The sequence below is a fragment of the Artemia franciscana genome, chromosome 20 (genome assembly GCF_032884065.1).
Source record: "Artemia franciscana chromosome 20, ASM3288406v1, whole genome shotgun sequence".
NCBI lineage: Eukaryota > Metazoa > Arthropoda > Branchiopoda > Anostraca > Artemiidae > Artemia > Artemia franciscana.
The window spans coordinates 2,421,680-2,438,234 of NC_088882.1; the positions used below are offsets into that span (position 1 = coordinate 2,421,680).

The following is a 16,555-nucleotide window of genomic DNA, read 5'->3' on the forward strand; positions in this document are numbered from 1 at the left end:
TCAAGTTTTTAGGATTTAAATAGTGTTGCCAAAAGTATATAGTATGGCATAGGGTACATAAGAGCATCTAAGGAATTTAAATGCAAAGTACTGAAATATTTTAGAACTAAAAATGGGTCTTGAGCCTCTTAACTTTAATCTAAAAACTTTCTTTCAAGCTACTATAAAGTTACACTAGCAAAGCAGAGGCGGAGGTATTTTTCGTTTGCTGATTTCTTTGTAATTTTTTTTCTGCAAAACACCTTCTGAAGTTGTCTAACATGATGCAGCTAAAGAGAAAACTATCAAAAAGACTAATAATAAACAAGTGTAGAAATAAGCTTAAAAGTGCATTAATTATTGCATTAAACACAGTCAGTGCTGTCACTTACTTGAAGTACTTTTACTTGAAGTACTACTTAAGTAAAATTTTCCAATACTTGTACTTGTACTTAAGTGAAAACTTTAGGGTGTACTTATTACTTGATACTTAAGTAAGATTACGAAATACTTATTACTTAAGATACTTTTAATGTACTTGTTTTTCAAATACTTTACCTTCGACACGAAAATTGTGTGTATGTGTGCTTTGGCAATGTACAAGAAAACATCACCTTTAGATTTAAATCAAACTCGGATACAGCTCCATGCCCTATTTTTGGTTATGAAATAAGGTATTTGTTTTTGACGAAAACAAAATTATAGTATGATTAACGCTTGGTTTAATTTTTTTTTTAAAGTTATATAACAAAGAAAATTGAAGTTATTTCACAGTTCACTGGTCGACAGTGAGCTAAAATCCCTTCTTTTGTGCTAAATGTTGCATAATCTAGTCCATTTGGGATTATATTTCTGACATTAGTGTTTAAGTTTTGTTATCTCGTCAACTGAACCAGATTTCTACCATTTCATCATCTTCAGAACCATATTATTGGTAAAAGTACTGAAGCTATGAATCTTTGCTCATCTAAGTGTTGTATACAATAAACAAGTCTAGGGAATTCTAGCTGGATCCAATGCAGTAGTATTTTGTCAAATTCGTTCCAGCAAATTCAGGTATTCAGACGAATCTGACTTCAGATTTGTCACTCCATTCATAAGCTATAGGCCCTACTAAATTAAAGGGAAACCCAATTTTCTTAAGACTTGAAACCCTCTCCCCCTCGTCCTATTTGAGATAGGGTTTGTGTTACCAGAACTTATATGAGCCCTGATCTTAGGCATCTTTGGTCTAGTCTTCATTCGGATCCGTTACTCCATTTGCAAGTTATACTAAATTAAACAGAAAACTTTAATTTTTCAGGAATTAAAACCCACTTCCCCTTGTTAAATTTGAGCTAGGGTCTTCATCTCAAAACTTGATATGCGTCATGGTCTTAGGCCTCTTTGGTTCAACTTTCAATCAGATCCATTACTCCAGTCGCAAGTTGCTCTGAATTAAACAAAAAACTGTTTTTAGCAGGTAAAGCCCTCTCCCTCCTGTTTTATTTGAGCTAGGGTCTTCGTCTTTCAACCTGATGTGTGTCATGATTCTTGGCAACAAATCTGGCCATCAACGTTTTCATCCAAATCCAACCAGCGTTTCTCCCCCTATACGTGATTACACAGACGGAGGGACGGACGGATTTTGCAACTTCTTAGGTTGCCATATTGGCTAATTGGATCCAAAAAAAGGAAAACAATGGCATATCTTCATCCAGGTATCAACATTTATTTGGATAGTGGAAAATTTCAATCAAGATAGGTTTTTGAGATCTGTCTGTCTGTCTGTCCGCCCGTCTGTGCAATCGAGTATAGCGGGAGAACCGCCAGTCTGATTTGTATTGAAATTGAACTATTTGGATTAAAATTGAGCTCAATTAGGGCAATTGGGCTTTAAGTGTTAAAACAAATTCGAGTTTTTTCATTTAATTCACTGTAACTTGCATATGGAGATGAATTTTGATGAAAATTGAATAAAGATGCCTAAGATCTCAATATGCATTGAGTTCTGGGATGGGGACCCAAGCATAATTAAAAGTTGAGTTTTTCATTTAATTCAGTGTAGCTTGCGAGAGATTGATGCATCTCAGTGAAGATTGAATCACAGGTGCCTAAGACCGTGACAGGCATCAAGTTTTGTGATGAAAACCCTAGCTCAGATAGAACGAGGGGGAGTGTGTTTTAAGTGCTGAAAAAAAGTCAAGCTTTTGGTTTAATTTAGTATAACTTGCGAATGGAGCAACGGATCCAAATGAAAGCTAGACCAAAGATGAATAGAATCAGAGCTCATATCGAGCTCTGATATCCCACGCCCTATCTAAAATAGGGCGAGGGGGAAGGGGTTTCAAGTTTTAAGAAAGTCGAGTTTTCCTTCAGTTTAGTAGGGCCTATAAGTACTTCCACCCATGGCTTGCCAAAAGCCTGGTAATAACCCTTTTCCAAAGTAAGTCATACTGAAGCCAACCTTCAACCAAATACTCCGTCCCCAGAGAAAAATTACTTTGTATGGCACTTGGTATTTACCAAGTGACATACGGTGATCGCAAATTCTTTAGGTCTGTCGGTCTGTCAGTCCCGGTCTTGCTAGTTCAGGCACTTCCAGATAAGCTAGGACGATGAAATTTGGCAGGCGTATCAGGGACCAGATCAGATTAAACTTGAAATAGTTGTTTCCCCGATTGGACCATCTGGGAGGGGAGTGGTAGGACGGTTAATTTGGAAAAATTTGATCAGATCTTAATTAAATTTGATATTTAGAAGGATATCATGTCTCAGAGCTCTTACTTTAAATTCCGACTGGATCAGATGACATTGGAGGGGGAAATCTAAAATCTTGGAAAATGCTTAGAGTGGAGGGATCGGGATGAAACTTAGTGAGAAAAATAAACACAAGCCCTAGATACATGATTGGCATAAACAGAACGAATTCACTTTCTTTTGGGGAGTTGGGGGGAGGGTTAATTTTGAAAAATTAGAAAAAATGAGGTACTTTTAACTTACGAAGGAGTGATCGGATCTTGAATTTCATCGGATAAAATTTCATATTAGAAGGACCTCGTAACTCAGATTTCATGTTTTAAATCCCGACCGGATCTAGTGTCATTGGGGGGATTTGGAGGGGGGACTGTAAATCTTTGAAAACGCTTAGAGTGGAGTAATCAGGATGAAACTTGGTGGGAAGAATAAGCACAAGTCCTAGATACGTGATTGACATAACCGAAATGGATTCGCTCTCTTTGGGGGAGTTGGAAGGGGTGTTAATTCGGTAAAATTACAAAAATTAGGGTATTTTTAGCTTAAGACCGGGTGACCGTTCGTGAGGTATTTTTGAATGTATATTAAGAAGGAACTCATGTCTCAGATCTCTTATTTTAAACCCCGACCAGTTCTGGTGACATTGGGGGAGAGTTGGAGGGTGAAACCGGAAATCTTGGAAAACGCTTATAGTGGAGAGATCGGGATGAAACTTGGTGTGCAGAATAAGCAAATGTCGTAGATACATGACTGACGAAACCGGACGGGATCCACTCTCTTTGGGGTAGTTAGGGGAGTCCAGTGCTTTGGCGAGTTTGGTACTCCTGGACGTGCTAGGACAATAAAATTGGTAGGCGTGTCAGGGACCTGCACAAATTGACTTGATAAAGTTGATCTCCCCGATTCAACCATCTGGGGGGGGGGGGCTGAAGGGAGAGGAAAAATTAGAAAAATGAGCTATTTTTAACTTGTGAGTGGGTGATCGGATCTTAATGAATTTCGGTTTTTAAAAGGACCTTGTGTCTCAGAGCTCTTATTTTAAATGCCTATCAGCATCAAGCCTCTGATTTTTCTTTTAAATTAATCTATTGATTTTTATAATTTTGCTAGAGCTCATGCCATATGAGCTCTCGGTTCTTTTAACCTCGTCACAAGTGCCATATGAGCTCTTAGCTCTTGATTTATTCCTTTTTTCTCAGAAGATTTTCGACTTAGTCTCTTGATTTTTGCCACTTCATGGTGTGAAAACTGCTGCTAGAAATAGATAGGCTGCAACTTCTGCCGTATTGTCTTCTAGTATATTTAAATGTGTGCTTGCATCGTTCCTGCGTCCCCTTAAAAGTTTTGTTTCTTACGGTAATATTGGTTTGTCTTCTGTAGCATATGCAGACTACGTTCTTCTTGTTGCCTGGACTCGCCGTGGATTGCTTTCCAATTTTACTATATTGACCAATGAACTATCTAAGATTGAACTGTCAGTTAATGCGTCTAAATGCGAGTTTACTTGTTTTAATAGCCCTTATGTGGTCGCTCCACTCGTTGCTGGGACTGCAATTCTGCCATGTTCTTCTTTAGTTAGTTGCCTTGGTCTGTGTCTCGGTCCAACACTTTCATCTCTAGTGAATCAAGCCGTGAAAAACCTTCGCGTCTCTTATGGAAAAATATCCCCAAACAAAAGCTGTTACAACCGCAACTGTTTGTGCATGATTTATAATACTTACTGCGCTCCTGTGCTTTTGTTTTTATCAGGCATGACTCATCTGTTTCGTAAGAAAAATCCCCATACTCTACTTGCGGTTTATTTCAGATATTGCAAATTCCTCCTCCTGCTTCCTAGATGGCACCAAAACAGAAAAATAATTGCTCGATTTGGTCTAATAGATATGCCTTCTTGGATTCAGTCTTCCAGTGATGATCTATGTAAAAAGACTATCTACTTTATTCACGTTTACGACCCTCTGCAGCATTTTTTCCATATTGATGCTGGTTAATTAGTCCATATTGTCTTTTTTTAGTTTGAATTTGTTTTCTTGCTGTTTATCGTTTTTGTTTATTTATAGTACTCAGTACTTTTCGTTTTTTTATACTTTTACGTATAATAAAGTTCATTCATTGATTCATTCATTCATTCTGCAGTTTGACCAGCCGTATGGAATGCGTCTGAATCAGCGGGCTTGCTGCAAGCCCGTGATTTTATAATATATGTTTGTAGGGAGTTTTACCGACCATCTGAATTGACTACACAGCATGCGGCTTGCTTGAGTGAAAACAAGCCAAAGGATATAGATGCCATACATTTTCATAGCGTGTCTGAAATTTAAATTGAGAACTTGAGGCAGTTTCCTTGTAAAGGTGCCGAGGGCGAGACATGTCATCAATTGATTTTTGATTATTGACCTTTGGTTTCTCTTATTAAAAAAAAGTCTTCAACTGACTCACCTGGCTCCTTACTTTTAAATTTGAGTTTTTTGTTGCTAAGGTTTTTACTTATTGAATAAGAGAATGAACTACTTTATTACCTTTTATCTGTTTTAAACCCAGTCCAAAGTTTATTTTTCTATTTTCAATATTTTTTCCACCATTCCGACATGTTTCAGAATAGACCTGTATTTTTTCAAACTTGCCAGATTTGATTGAACACTAACCGCCAGAAGTTCAACTATATGTGCATTGTATTAATCCTGTCATGTGATCTGTCTGATCCAATCAGAAGTTTGTTGACTGCACTTAATTGTTTTGATTGTCTTTTTCTTTCAAGTCGTTGTGTTGAAAATTGGTTCAGATTATTTTTTGGACTTCGTTGGGTGTCTACCAGCCAAACAAGGGAAAAAAATATTTTCAATCTTTTTTTTATCATTCCCACATGTTTCAGAATAACCGTGTGTTTCTTCAAACGTGCCAGATTTGACTGAACACTAATCACCAGAAGTTCAACTCTACGTACACTGTGTTAATCCTGTCATGTGATATGTCTGATCTAATCAGGAGTTTTTTGACAGCACTTAATTGTTTTGAAAGTCTTTTGCTTTCAAGCCGTTGTGTTGAAAATTCGTTTAGATTATTTACTTGGACTTCATTAAGTGTGTACCAGCCGAACAAGGGAAACGGTTAAAAATGATAAAACGGAAATTCTGGTTCTTGATTAAGATTTCCAAGAGAGGAATGAACAGGGACATTTTATAAGCAAGGGAAGAGGCTAAGAAACCTTCAGAATGGCTTTTAAAAAAGGTAGTATGGGCTTTATATCAGAATATATATATATATATATATATATATATATATATATATATATATATATATATATATATATATATATATATATATATATATATATATATATATATAAGCTGTCTGTGTGTCTGTCGAGTGACGTCATGTTTGTGTGTCGACTGACGAAATTACAGACCGGGACATCGGGACACAAATGACGACTGGGACATAGGGAATATAAATGACGACCGGGACACTCAAAGAGAAAGCGACCGGTACACAAGGAATGTTCGATTAGCAATCACCATCAACAAAGCACCGGGACACATATGACGACCGGGACACAGGGAATATAAATGACGACACAAATGACGACCGGGACACAGGGAATATAAATGACGACCAGGACACTCAAAGAGAAATTACAGACCGGGACACCGGAACACAAATGACGACCGGGACAGAAATGACGACCGGGACACAGGGAATATAAATGACGACCGCAACACTCAAAGACAAATTACAGACTGGGACCCCGGGACACAAATGACGACCGGGACACAGGGAAACAACAACAACAACGGGGACGCCGGGGGGCACAGGAGGATATATAAATGACGACGGGGATACAGGGAATGTTCTATTAGCAATCACCATCAACAAAGCTCAAGGGCAATCATTAGAATAATGAGGTATAGATCTGATTGCTAATCGAACATTCCCTGTGTCCCCGTCGTCATTTATATATCCCCCTGTGCCCCGGCGTCCCCGTTGTAGTTGTGTCCCTGTGTCCCAGTTGTCATTTATATTCCCTGTGTCCCGGTCGTCATTTGTATCCCGGTGTCCCGGTCTGTATATACATTCGTTTTTGAAATGGTATATGATGAAATAAATTTTCGTATTTTTCTCCCTTTTTTCTTTTTAGATTTTTTTAGTTTTTTTTTCTTTCTTCTTTTTATTTTTTTTTTATTTTTATTGTTTTCAGTTTTGTTTTTCTCCTTTATTTTTCATTTTTTCCCTTTTTTTCTTTTTTTTCTTTTTTAGTTTTTTAGCTTTTTTAGTTTTTTTTATTAGTTTTTAGTTTTTTTTTCTTTTCAGTTTTTTGTAGTTTTTACCTTTTTTTTAGTTTTTTTTAGTTTTTTTTTACTTATATCCTGGTCGTCATTTATACTCCCTATGTCCCGGTCGTCATTTGTGTCCCGGTGCTTTGTTGATGGTGATTGCTAATCGAACATTCCTTGTGTCCCGGTCGCTTTCTCTTTGAGTGTCCCGGTCGTCATTTATATTCCCTATGTCCCAGTGTCCCGGTCGTCATTTGTGTCCCGATATCCCGGTCTGTAATTTCGTCAGTCGACAAACATGACGTCAGTCGACACACAAACATGACGTCACTCGACGGACACACAGACAGCTTATTTATATATATACATATATATATATATATATATATATATATATATATATATATATATATATATATATATATATATATATATATATATATATATATATTTCTGATATAAAGCCCATACTACCTTTTTAAAAGCCATTCTGAAGGTTTCTTAGCCTCTTCCCTTGCTTATAAAATGTCCCTGTTCATTCCTCTCTTGGAAATCTTAATCAAGAACCAGAATTTCCGTTTTATCGTTTTTAACCGTTTCCCTTGTTCGGCTGGTACACACTTATGGTGATTGCTAATCGAACATTCCTTGTGTCCCGGTCGCTTTCTCTATGAGTGTCCCGGTCGTCATTTATATTCCCTATGTGCCGGTGTCCCGGTCGTCATTTGTGTCCCGATGTCCCGGTCTGTAATTTCGTCAGTCGGAAACATGACGTCAGTCGACACACAAACATGACGTCAGTCGACAGACACACACACACACAGACAACTTATTTTTATATATATAAGATATATACTTGAAGTAGTACTTGAAGTAATACTTAAGTACAATTTTGGCAAGTACTTGATATTTGATACTTAAGTAAGAATTTGGTAAGTACTTATTACTTGATATTTAAGTAAAAAAACAATGAGTACTTAATACTTGATACTTAAGTAAAAATTTGGAGTACTTGTTGCAGTACTGAACACAGTGACTATCTGGTCTGGCACTTTTTTTTTCAAGCAAGGATTTTCTTTTTCTTCAGAACTCATACAGCCATGCTTTATTAAGAAATTTGAAGTTAAATTTTATTCTTAAATGCATAAATAATGTAAAACTACTCTCAAATGATATGGGAAATGATAGACGTACAACATGAAAAAAGCTAGACGAAAAAATTATTTATCGAAACCTTTCTATATATCATATTTGTAAGTCTTTTTTATAACTTACCCTTCTCCCTTACTCTCCCCACTTATGCCTGTATATACTCAGAGAGTGTATATTCAATCGTTTAGATTAGTATTAGCTTTTTACTTAAATGTTGCAAAATTATATATATATAGGTAAGAAAGATACACCAAAAGTCTATTCGTTGAAACATTTCGAAGCATATATTGCTTGTTTTTTATACATCATATAACTTGCAACATTTTAAGTTTTGAATCTGACTTCATTATTCATTATTCATAAACTTCATTATTGCAAATCAGACCATCTTATGAAATTGAACTAATATAAAGTTGTTTTTTTCGTCTTCATTTAGTCATCAAAGCAACCGGATACAGTCAGTGCAAGACAATGTAGATCCAAATCTTGTACTACTTTTTGAATGTTTGTATTCCTCTTGTTATTAGGGCTCGACCGATATTGATTATATCGGTAGCTGACCGATAATTCAGTATCTAACCGATATAATTTGCCGATATATTTTTCTAAAAATAACCTTACCTAAAGTTTAAACTTCGCATTTTCTGCCCATATTCATACTGACGTTTTCCTCCCAGGTCTATTAAAAACCCCGGAACAACCTCAATAATTCACTGCTGATTCCTCCCTGGTCAATTAAAAACCCCGGATTTCTTTAGAAAATATTTAGAAAAACAATAAACCAAATAAAGTTCTAATCTGGACAGTGCTTGATTAGTCCAGTCCAACTGGATCAAACTGTAATGCTTACCCCATTGTAACCCCATCTGTACTGAAAACTCTTTTGCTTGGGATGGAAGAGAGCGGAAAGGCAGAGATACTTCGGAGCAAGTTTTTCCAGTCTCTTGAAACGACTACTGGTATTTCGCCACCGCTATAACAGACAGTTTTTTTTCCTCTCAGTGACAGCATTACTCATGTACCTTCCCAGCTGCTGATCAATATTATCTGTTGAATCTTCTTCCTACCTTGTTGAAGTTACAGGCATGTTATCAAACAGGCAGTCAATCAAATCTCATGCGCATACTCTCCTTCGTTTGAATGCAGGGATGAGACTAGGGTTTTTAGTTTAGAGGGGGGATTTTCAGAATTTGTCGACGAAATCGTCCTGTATGCCAGCCAATGCCAATACAAGTTAAATGGGTATAAAAGGTAATGGGAATACAAGGTAAATGCGAATACAAGGATATTGTAGGCATGTTATCAAACAGGCAGTCAATCAAATCTCATGCACTTATTCTCTTTCGTTTGGATACAGGGATGCGACTAGGGTTTAAAGTTTAGAGGGGGGATTTTAAGATTGTGTTGACAGAATCGTCCAGTATGCCAGCCAATGGGGATACAAGGTAAATAGGTATATCTTTCACCCACACAAGTGGACATTCATTATTCAGCAATGTATGGTTTATTGTATTCTTTATAGTTGTTTTGGTAGAAGTTGTACGTTTTTGTACTCATCATACATTTTGAACATTGCTGCATCAAGTGTAAGTTGCCTATAAAGGCAAGAAAAAAAATTGACTATATTCGATATTTATTTCCCGATATTTATATCAGAAAATGACACCTACCCCCCCCTCACGGCCAACTGATATACCGGTCGGGCCCAAATTTGTATAATGCCAATTTTTTTGTTTTTCTTATTTTATTAATTTCAGTAAAGAAATTTAATTACTTTTATTTTATTACAGGGGTTATGCATTCTACTGTGTGCAGGTCTGACGATGTGAGTCAGCCAATTCTATTTGGCCCGAAACCGATCGTTATGTTGAAAAAACTGAAAGGAAAGGCTATTGAAGAATTGACCATGGGAATCTGGCGGTGCGGATCCTGTGGAAAAGCAGAGAAATCCTTTTTGATGCTAGATCTTCACGTTGACACTGGCTGTGAAGAGCTTACACCAATAGAGTGTGTTCTCTGCCCTACAGTAGAACGTGATTACAGCAATTTTGTTGTTCATTTCATGGAACACCAAATGGGAGGGACAAGGAGATGCGCCATTTGTTTAAGAGAATCCATTGTTGATATGAGACAACATCTAGTTTTAGAAGGTCATTTTTCGCCAAGCATGTCTAAACTAGACCTGAAGAAGAATGAATCACTAGTCGTTTCACAGAATTGGTCTACAAGTGGCTACTCAAATTCATCTAAATCGGAATCAGGTGTAAAAGATTTAGACGATCAAAAAAAACATCCAGATTTTCGATTGAACCGTAATAAGCACAGAAAATTAAAGAGGCGTAAAAATATACAAATAAAAAATAAAATACATAAATGTAGTTCATGTAACAAATTTTTTTCTACGCTAAGCCATTTGAGTAGGCATCAAATTGTGCACACGGGCGAGAAGCCTTATAAATGTGAGATATGTAAAAAATGCTTTTCTTCGTTAGACAATTTGAAACAGCATCAAATTATGCATAACGGTGAGGGGCCATTTGAGTGTGATATATGTAAGAAATGCTTTCCTACATCAAGCCATTTGAAACAGCATCAAGTTGTGCACACTGGTGAGAAGCCTTTTAAATGTGATATATGTAACAAATGCTTTTCTCAATCAAGTAATTTGAACAGGCATCGAATGGTACACACAGGCGAGAAGCCTTATAAATGTGATATATGTAAGAAATGCTTTGCTCTATCAAGCCGTTTGAACAGGCATCAAATTGTGCACACGGGTGAGAAGCCTTTTAAGTGTGAGATATGTAAAAAATGCTTTTCTACATCAAGCGATTTGAAAGACCATCTAAGACGGCATACAGGTGAGAAGCCATTTGAGTGTGATCTATGTAAGAAATGCTTTGCTACATCAAGCAAATTGAAAAGGCATCAAATGGTACACACGGGTGAGAAGCGTTTTAAATGTGAGATATGTAAGAAATGCTTTGCTACATCAAGCGAATTGAACAGGCATCAAGTTGTGCACACTGGTGAGAAGCCTTTTAAATGTGAGATATGTAAGAAATGCTTTGCTCTATCAAGCCGTTTGAACAGGCATCAAATTGTGCACACGGGTGAGAAGCCTTTTAAGTGTGAGATATGTAAAAAATGCTTTTCTAGATCAAGCTATTTGAAAGATCATCAAAGAGGGCATACAGGTGAGAGGCCATTTGAGTGTAATATATGTAAGAGAGCATTTTCAGTTAAGAAGAACCTGAAATATCACCTAACAACCCATTCTAGGAAAAAGTCTGATACTTAATACTTTGGATGGAATTGTGATTTTGTAGATAGAAGTTTAGATAGACGTTGAATGATTAAAGCTGTTCCATGATTTTCAGATCCGAGCCAGTGCTTTGCTTTTTGTATCAATGAAAATTCTTTGGTTTTTCTAAATGTATTAATGAAAAATTCTCTGGTTTTTCTGATTCTTTGACATGTAAAGCTTGATCTTTATCCGAGAATTCTTGCATTTGTAAAACTACAGAAGCAGGGCAAGTGTCCATTTTCTTCTTTCTTAGGGCTTATTTGGCCTTTTAGTTTCAAGTGCCTGCTTCTTAAATGGGTAATTTGAACTTAAATATAACTTTTCAGTGTCTAAAACGCATTATTATCAGGATTTTTAAGTTTCCAAACATTTCAAGGTCTTGTTCAAAGAGGAAAACTTATAAGTGAGGGAAATAGCACTAGGGTCGACAAATAAAAACATCATCAATGCCATCTTGCGTTTGGCAACATTTAGCATTTTTATCACTGTAATAACATGAATAATTAATTGACTTCGTGTAAGTGGTAAATTAGTGCAGTAATAAGTGTCTTATATCAGGTGGTCCTGATAGAAAGATGATTACAGAGCTTGAACAATCACTGATAATAGGACAGCAATAAAAGAAAAACAAATTCAGACACGATGGGACACGTGTCATATCTTAGCACAAAAACATATTAGTTTGTCAATACATTAGGTTCAAAAACGACAAAAGCTTTATTTTCGAATGGCGTGAAAACTATGTTAGTAAGCACTTGGGAAAAAAAATATTTTCTTTCTTGACAACAAATAATGTTAAACTACGAAGCGTCATCTCAAGTTCCACACCTGCGACTAAATAGTACCCAGGGAAACATGTACCCATAGAAACATGCACCCAGGGAAACAAATTTAACAAAAAAAAGTAAAAAACCTATTTGTTTGTCAAAAATACGTGCTCATGCGTCACCAAAACGGGTTTTGAAATAAAGCACCAGAACTTTATTTTGATTTGTATTGCCTGAGGAACACCAACAGTTCCGGTGCTTTTTTTCAGGCAGAACTTACATCTACAAATTTCTGGTGCAAGGGAATCTTGTGGTGATCTTTGGGCCCATGGTCCATGACGATCTCAGTGCGCAAACAATTAGTTTTTATGACTTCAAATTGGCCGTGAAAAAAGTATAGAAAATTTTTCTGAGCGAATTAAAAGCTCTGCAATAAGTTTCTTTTCTAAACAGACCCTAAGCCTCCCTCAAATTCTAACCAAGGACAAAACTCTCACTTACCAGAAAATGGTCCTAATTTTTGATCTGTGATCAGAATGAAAGGTTTGACCCGACTTTTGTTTTGCGTTGCTTTTGTTTGTTTGCCTATTGTGTTGAAGTTCTAAGTCAAGAAGACCATAATTTAAAGTAAAAATTAAAACAACTTTCATTGTATTCCTCCGAGGAGCCTGGTGAAGGGTAATTACTTGGGAATAACTCGTAAGACTCGACGGGTTTTTACTTTTGAACTGGGGATGGTTTATATTCACTAATGACAGTATTGCATGTCTATGGAGACCCTTCGTTTTGGTTGATTAATTTTAAAAAGACTGCACAAAAGAAGTTATTGAAAGAAAAGTAAAGAGCTATATTAAAACAAAGACAAGCAGTGATAACGTCAAATTATTATTAACCACTATAAATAAATATATGTAGCCCAAATCGAACAGGAACAGAGTCAAACTCAAATAGCTGAATTAAATAAATAACTTGAGTCAAACTCAAATAACTGAATTAAATAAATAACTGAGTCAAACTCAAAATAAACAGAAACAAAGAGGTGTGGAGCCTCCACCCTTCTTGTGCCTTCTAAAGACCAGAATTTAATATGCGCTTTACTGAAAACTATTCGTATTTCTAGCTTTGTGTTTTGTTTCACGTAATATAAAAAAAAATCATCATAACCAAGATTACTGAAAAATATAACTGAATGTGGATTAACCATTTAATATATATATGCTGATTTTCATCTGAAAGTCTTTATAACTTTGGATTGATTAAATCAAAGAGGAATCATCTAATATGTGTTTTGTTTTCACTAAAGTGCAAATTATATTTTGGTCAGTTACAAATCCTCATCATTCCCTGAAAATTTTCAACTTAATAGCAGTCCAAATAGAAGTAGTAGTTGTTGTGGTAGCTTGCATATTTTGCCTTTGAGTTAATTGATAACCCCCCCTCATCTTTCTCTGGAAGCTGCAACTTAATGCCGTAAGCCCCTTCTGAGATAAGCCCTTTTGACAATCAGCATGAACATTTTGTGTTAATTTAGTTCAAAATGGTGGTAAATTTGCAGTGGGCCTTATGATCTAACTGGGATGAAAGTGAAAACGTTGCTTGACGAGTCTTTACGGTTGGTCATAATTCAATAATCGCTTCTGGGGTTAACTGCATCTTGAACCCTTAAAGGGGCCCGAAATGTATTTCATTTTCGTAACCACACAAAGAATTTATCATCTGACGTTAAGTTACTGAAAAGTGGTTTAAAACATGTCACTAGTTTATAAATTAGCTGTTCAAGAGTAATATATTCCAAAAATAATTATTTAAAACAATTCAAACCTCATTTATAAGTGCACTCTCAGAAATTTTGAGATAGCCATCTATTCAAAATAGTCCAAAGATCATATAATAAGGCTTTTAGCGTTGTTGCAAACCACCAGAGCCCGAGAGCAAGGGTGGTAAAATATGCCTCGGGAGCATTTATGGATTTTGTGGCAATTGGTATTTACCAAGTGACAAATAGCGATCGCAATTTCTGTCGGTTGGTCGGTCCAGTTTTGCTAGTTTGGGCACTTCTAGATAAGCTAGGACGATGAAATTTGGCCTGCGTATAAGGGACCAAACCAGATTAAATTAGAAATAGTCGTTTCCCCGATTTGACCATCGGAGGAGGATGGGGGGACGGGTAATTTGGAAAAATTAGAAAAATGAAGTATTTTTTACTTACGAATGGGTGATCAGATCTTAATGAAATTTGATATTTAAAAGAATATCGTGTCTCAGAGCTCTTATTTTTAATTTCGACCGGATCTGTTGACATTGGGTGAGTTGGAGGGGGATACTTGAAATTTTGAAAAAAACTCTTAGAGTGGAGAGATCGGGATGAAATTTGGTGGGAAAAATAAGCACAAGTCCTAGATACGTGATTGACATAACTGGAATGGATCTGCTCTCTTTGGGGGGGGGGGTAATTAGAAAAAATGAAGTATTTTTAACTTACGAACGAGTGATGGGATCTTAACGAAATTTAATATTTAGAAGGACCTCATAACTCAAACTTCTTCCTTTAAATCCCGACCGGATCCGGTGTCATTCGGGGCAGTTGGAGGGGGGGATCTTGGAAAACGCTTAGAGAGGGGAGATCGGGATGAAACGTGGTGATAAGAATAAGGGCAAGTCTTAGATATGGGATTCAAATAACCGGATTGGATCTGTTCTCTTTGGGGGGGGGGAGGCAAAATTCGAAAAAATTAGACATTTTTAACTTACGAACAGGTGATTGGATCTTAATAAAATTAGATATTTAGTAGAACCTCATGTCTCAGAGCTCTTATGGTAAATCCTGACTGGATTTTGTGACACTTGGGGGAGTTGGAGGAGAAAACCAGAAATCTTGGAAAGCGCTTAGAGTGGACAGATCGTAATGATACTTGGTGGGAAGAATAAGCACAAGTCTTAGATACGTGATTGACATAACCAGACCGGATTTGATCTCTTTGGGGGAGCTGGAGGGGGGGAAGCTGGGTTAATTAGAAAGAATGAGGTATTTTAACTTGCGAAAGGGGCTATCAGATCTTAATGAAATTTGATATTAAGTAGGTTATCAGGTGTCAGAGCTCTTATTTGAAATCCCGACCGGATCCGGTGACATTGGGGGGAGTTAGAGGGGGATACCGGAAATCTTAGAAAACGCTTAGAGTGTAGAGATCGGGATGAAACTTAGTAGGAATAATAAGCAAATGTCCTAGATACGTTATTTACATAACTGGACTGGATTTGCTCTCTTTGAGGGGGATGGGGTAATTCCGAAAATGAGGTATTTTTAAATTGCGGATAGTTTATCGGATCTTAATGAAATTTGTTATTTAGTTGGACCTCGTTTCTCAGAGCTCATATTTTAAATCCCAACTGGATCCGGTGAGATTAGTATGGGGGGGGGGGTCAGAGGAGGAAACCGGAAATCTTTGAAAACTCTTAGAGTGGAGAGATCGGGATGAAACTTGTTGGGAAGAATTAGCACAAGCTTTTTATACGTGATTGACATAACCGGACTGGATTCGCTCTCTTTGGGGGAGTTATGGGGATTTCTAGTACTTTGGCAAGTTTGAGTTTTACTACAAATTATAGATACGTTATTTATATAAGCGGACCAGATCCGATATATTTGGGGAGACTGGAGGAATTTCTAGTGCTTTAGTGAGTTCGGTGCTTCTTGTTGTACTAGGACGATGAAATCGATAACTCTAATACCGAGTCCAATTTAGGTTCCGATCTCACAAATGTCACGTGAGCCTTTGTTATGGAGTTTATCTTTGTATACTTTAGGGGTGGCTAGTTGGTTTGAAAGATTGGAAGTTCTAATTCTCATTTGAGAGTCAAAAGTAATGGAGCTCAACTTGTCCTCTTCCTAACTAGCCTTCTTTTGTGAATTGTATCCGAATGAAATTGTGAGATATCTATTTTAAAACAAAATAGTCCATAGAGCATATGACAATGCCTCCAAGGTTGACACAACCCACTAGAGCCCTCGAACAAGGGCTGTAAGTTATGCCTTAGGGACATATAAGGTTTTAAAGAATGGTTGTAAAAACTTCAGACGGGGCCCATTTGATTTGAAATTGGATGTTATAGTGCTCGTTTTAGAGTCAAAAGGTATTTGAGAGCAACCAGAAAACCCCTTTCCTCCTTCCACGCCCATAATTTCAAAAAAAAAACAAAAAACATCCAAACAAAGTTTTTAGACATCCATTTTTTCAACATTGTTGAAAGGTTCAGTTATTTTTTGTGTGTTGTAGTCAACCTCCCCCCCCCCAGACGCTAAAGGGCAAGGGCTATAAGTTAGGCAATTAGTTCATAGTTTA

At 36.8% G+C, this 16,555-nt stretch overlaps 1 protein-coding gene across 5 annotated transcripts in view; it reads left to right on the plus strand.

Annotated features, from left to right (window-relative positions):
• The window catches only part of LOC136040271 (zinc finger protein 665-like), a 131,330-nt gene that overhangs the window by 63,052 nt on the left and 51,723 nt on the right, over positions 1-16,555 (plus strand). For 2 of the 5 annotated variants that reach the window (XM_065724517.1, XM_065724515.1), the window contains one exon: positions 9,929-15,895. The exons of the other annotated variants lie outside the window; for them this stretch is intronic. In XM_065724517.1, the coding sequence (XP_065580589.1) occupies positions 9,929-11,439 (1,511 nt within the window). In that variant the 3' untranslated portion in view covers positions 11,440-15,895. Of the gene's footprint in view, positions 1-9,928; positions 15,896-16,555 lie in introns of those variants that run through there. 5 annotated transcript variants of the gene reach the window in all.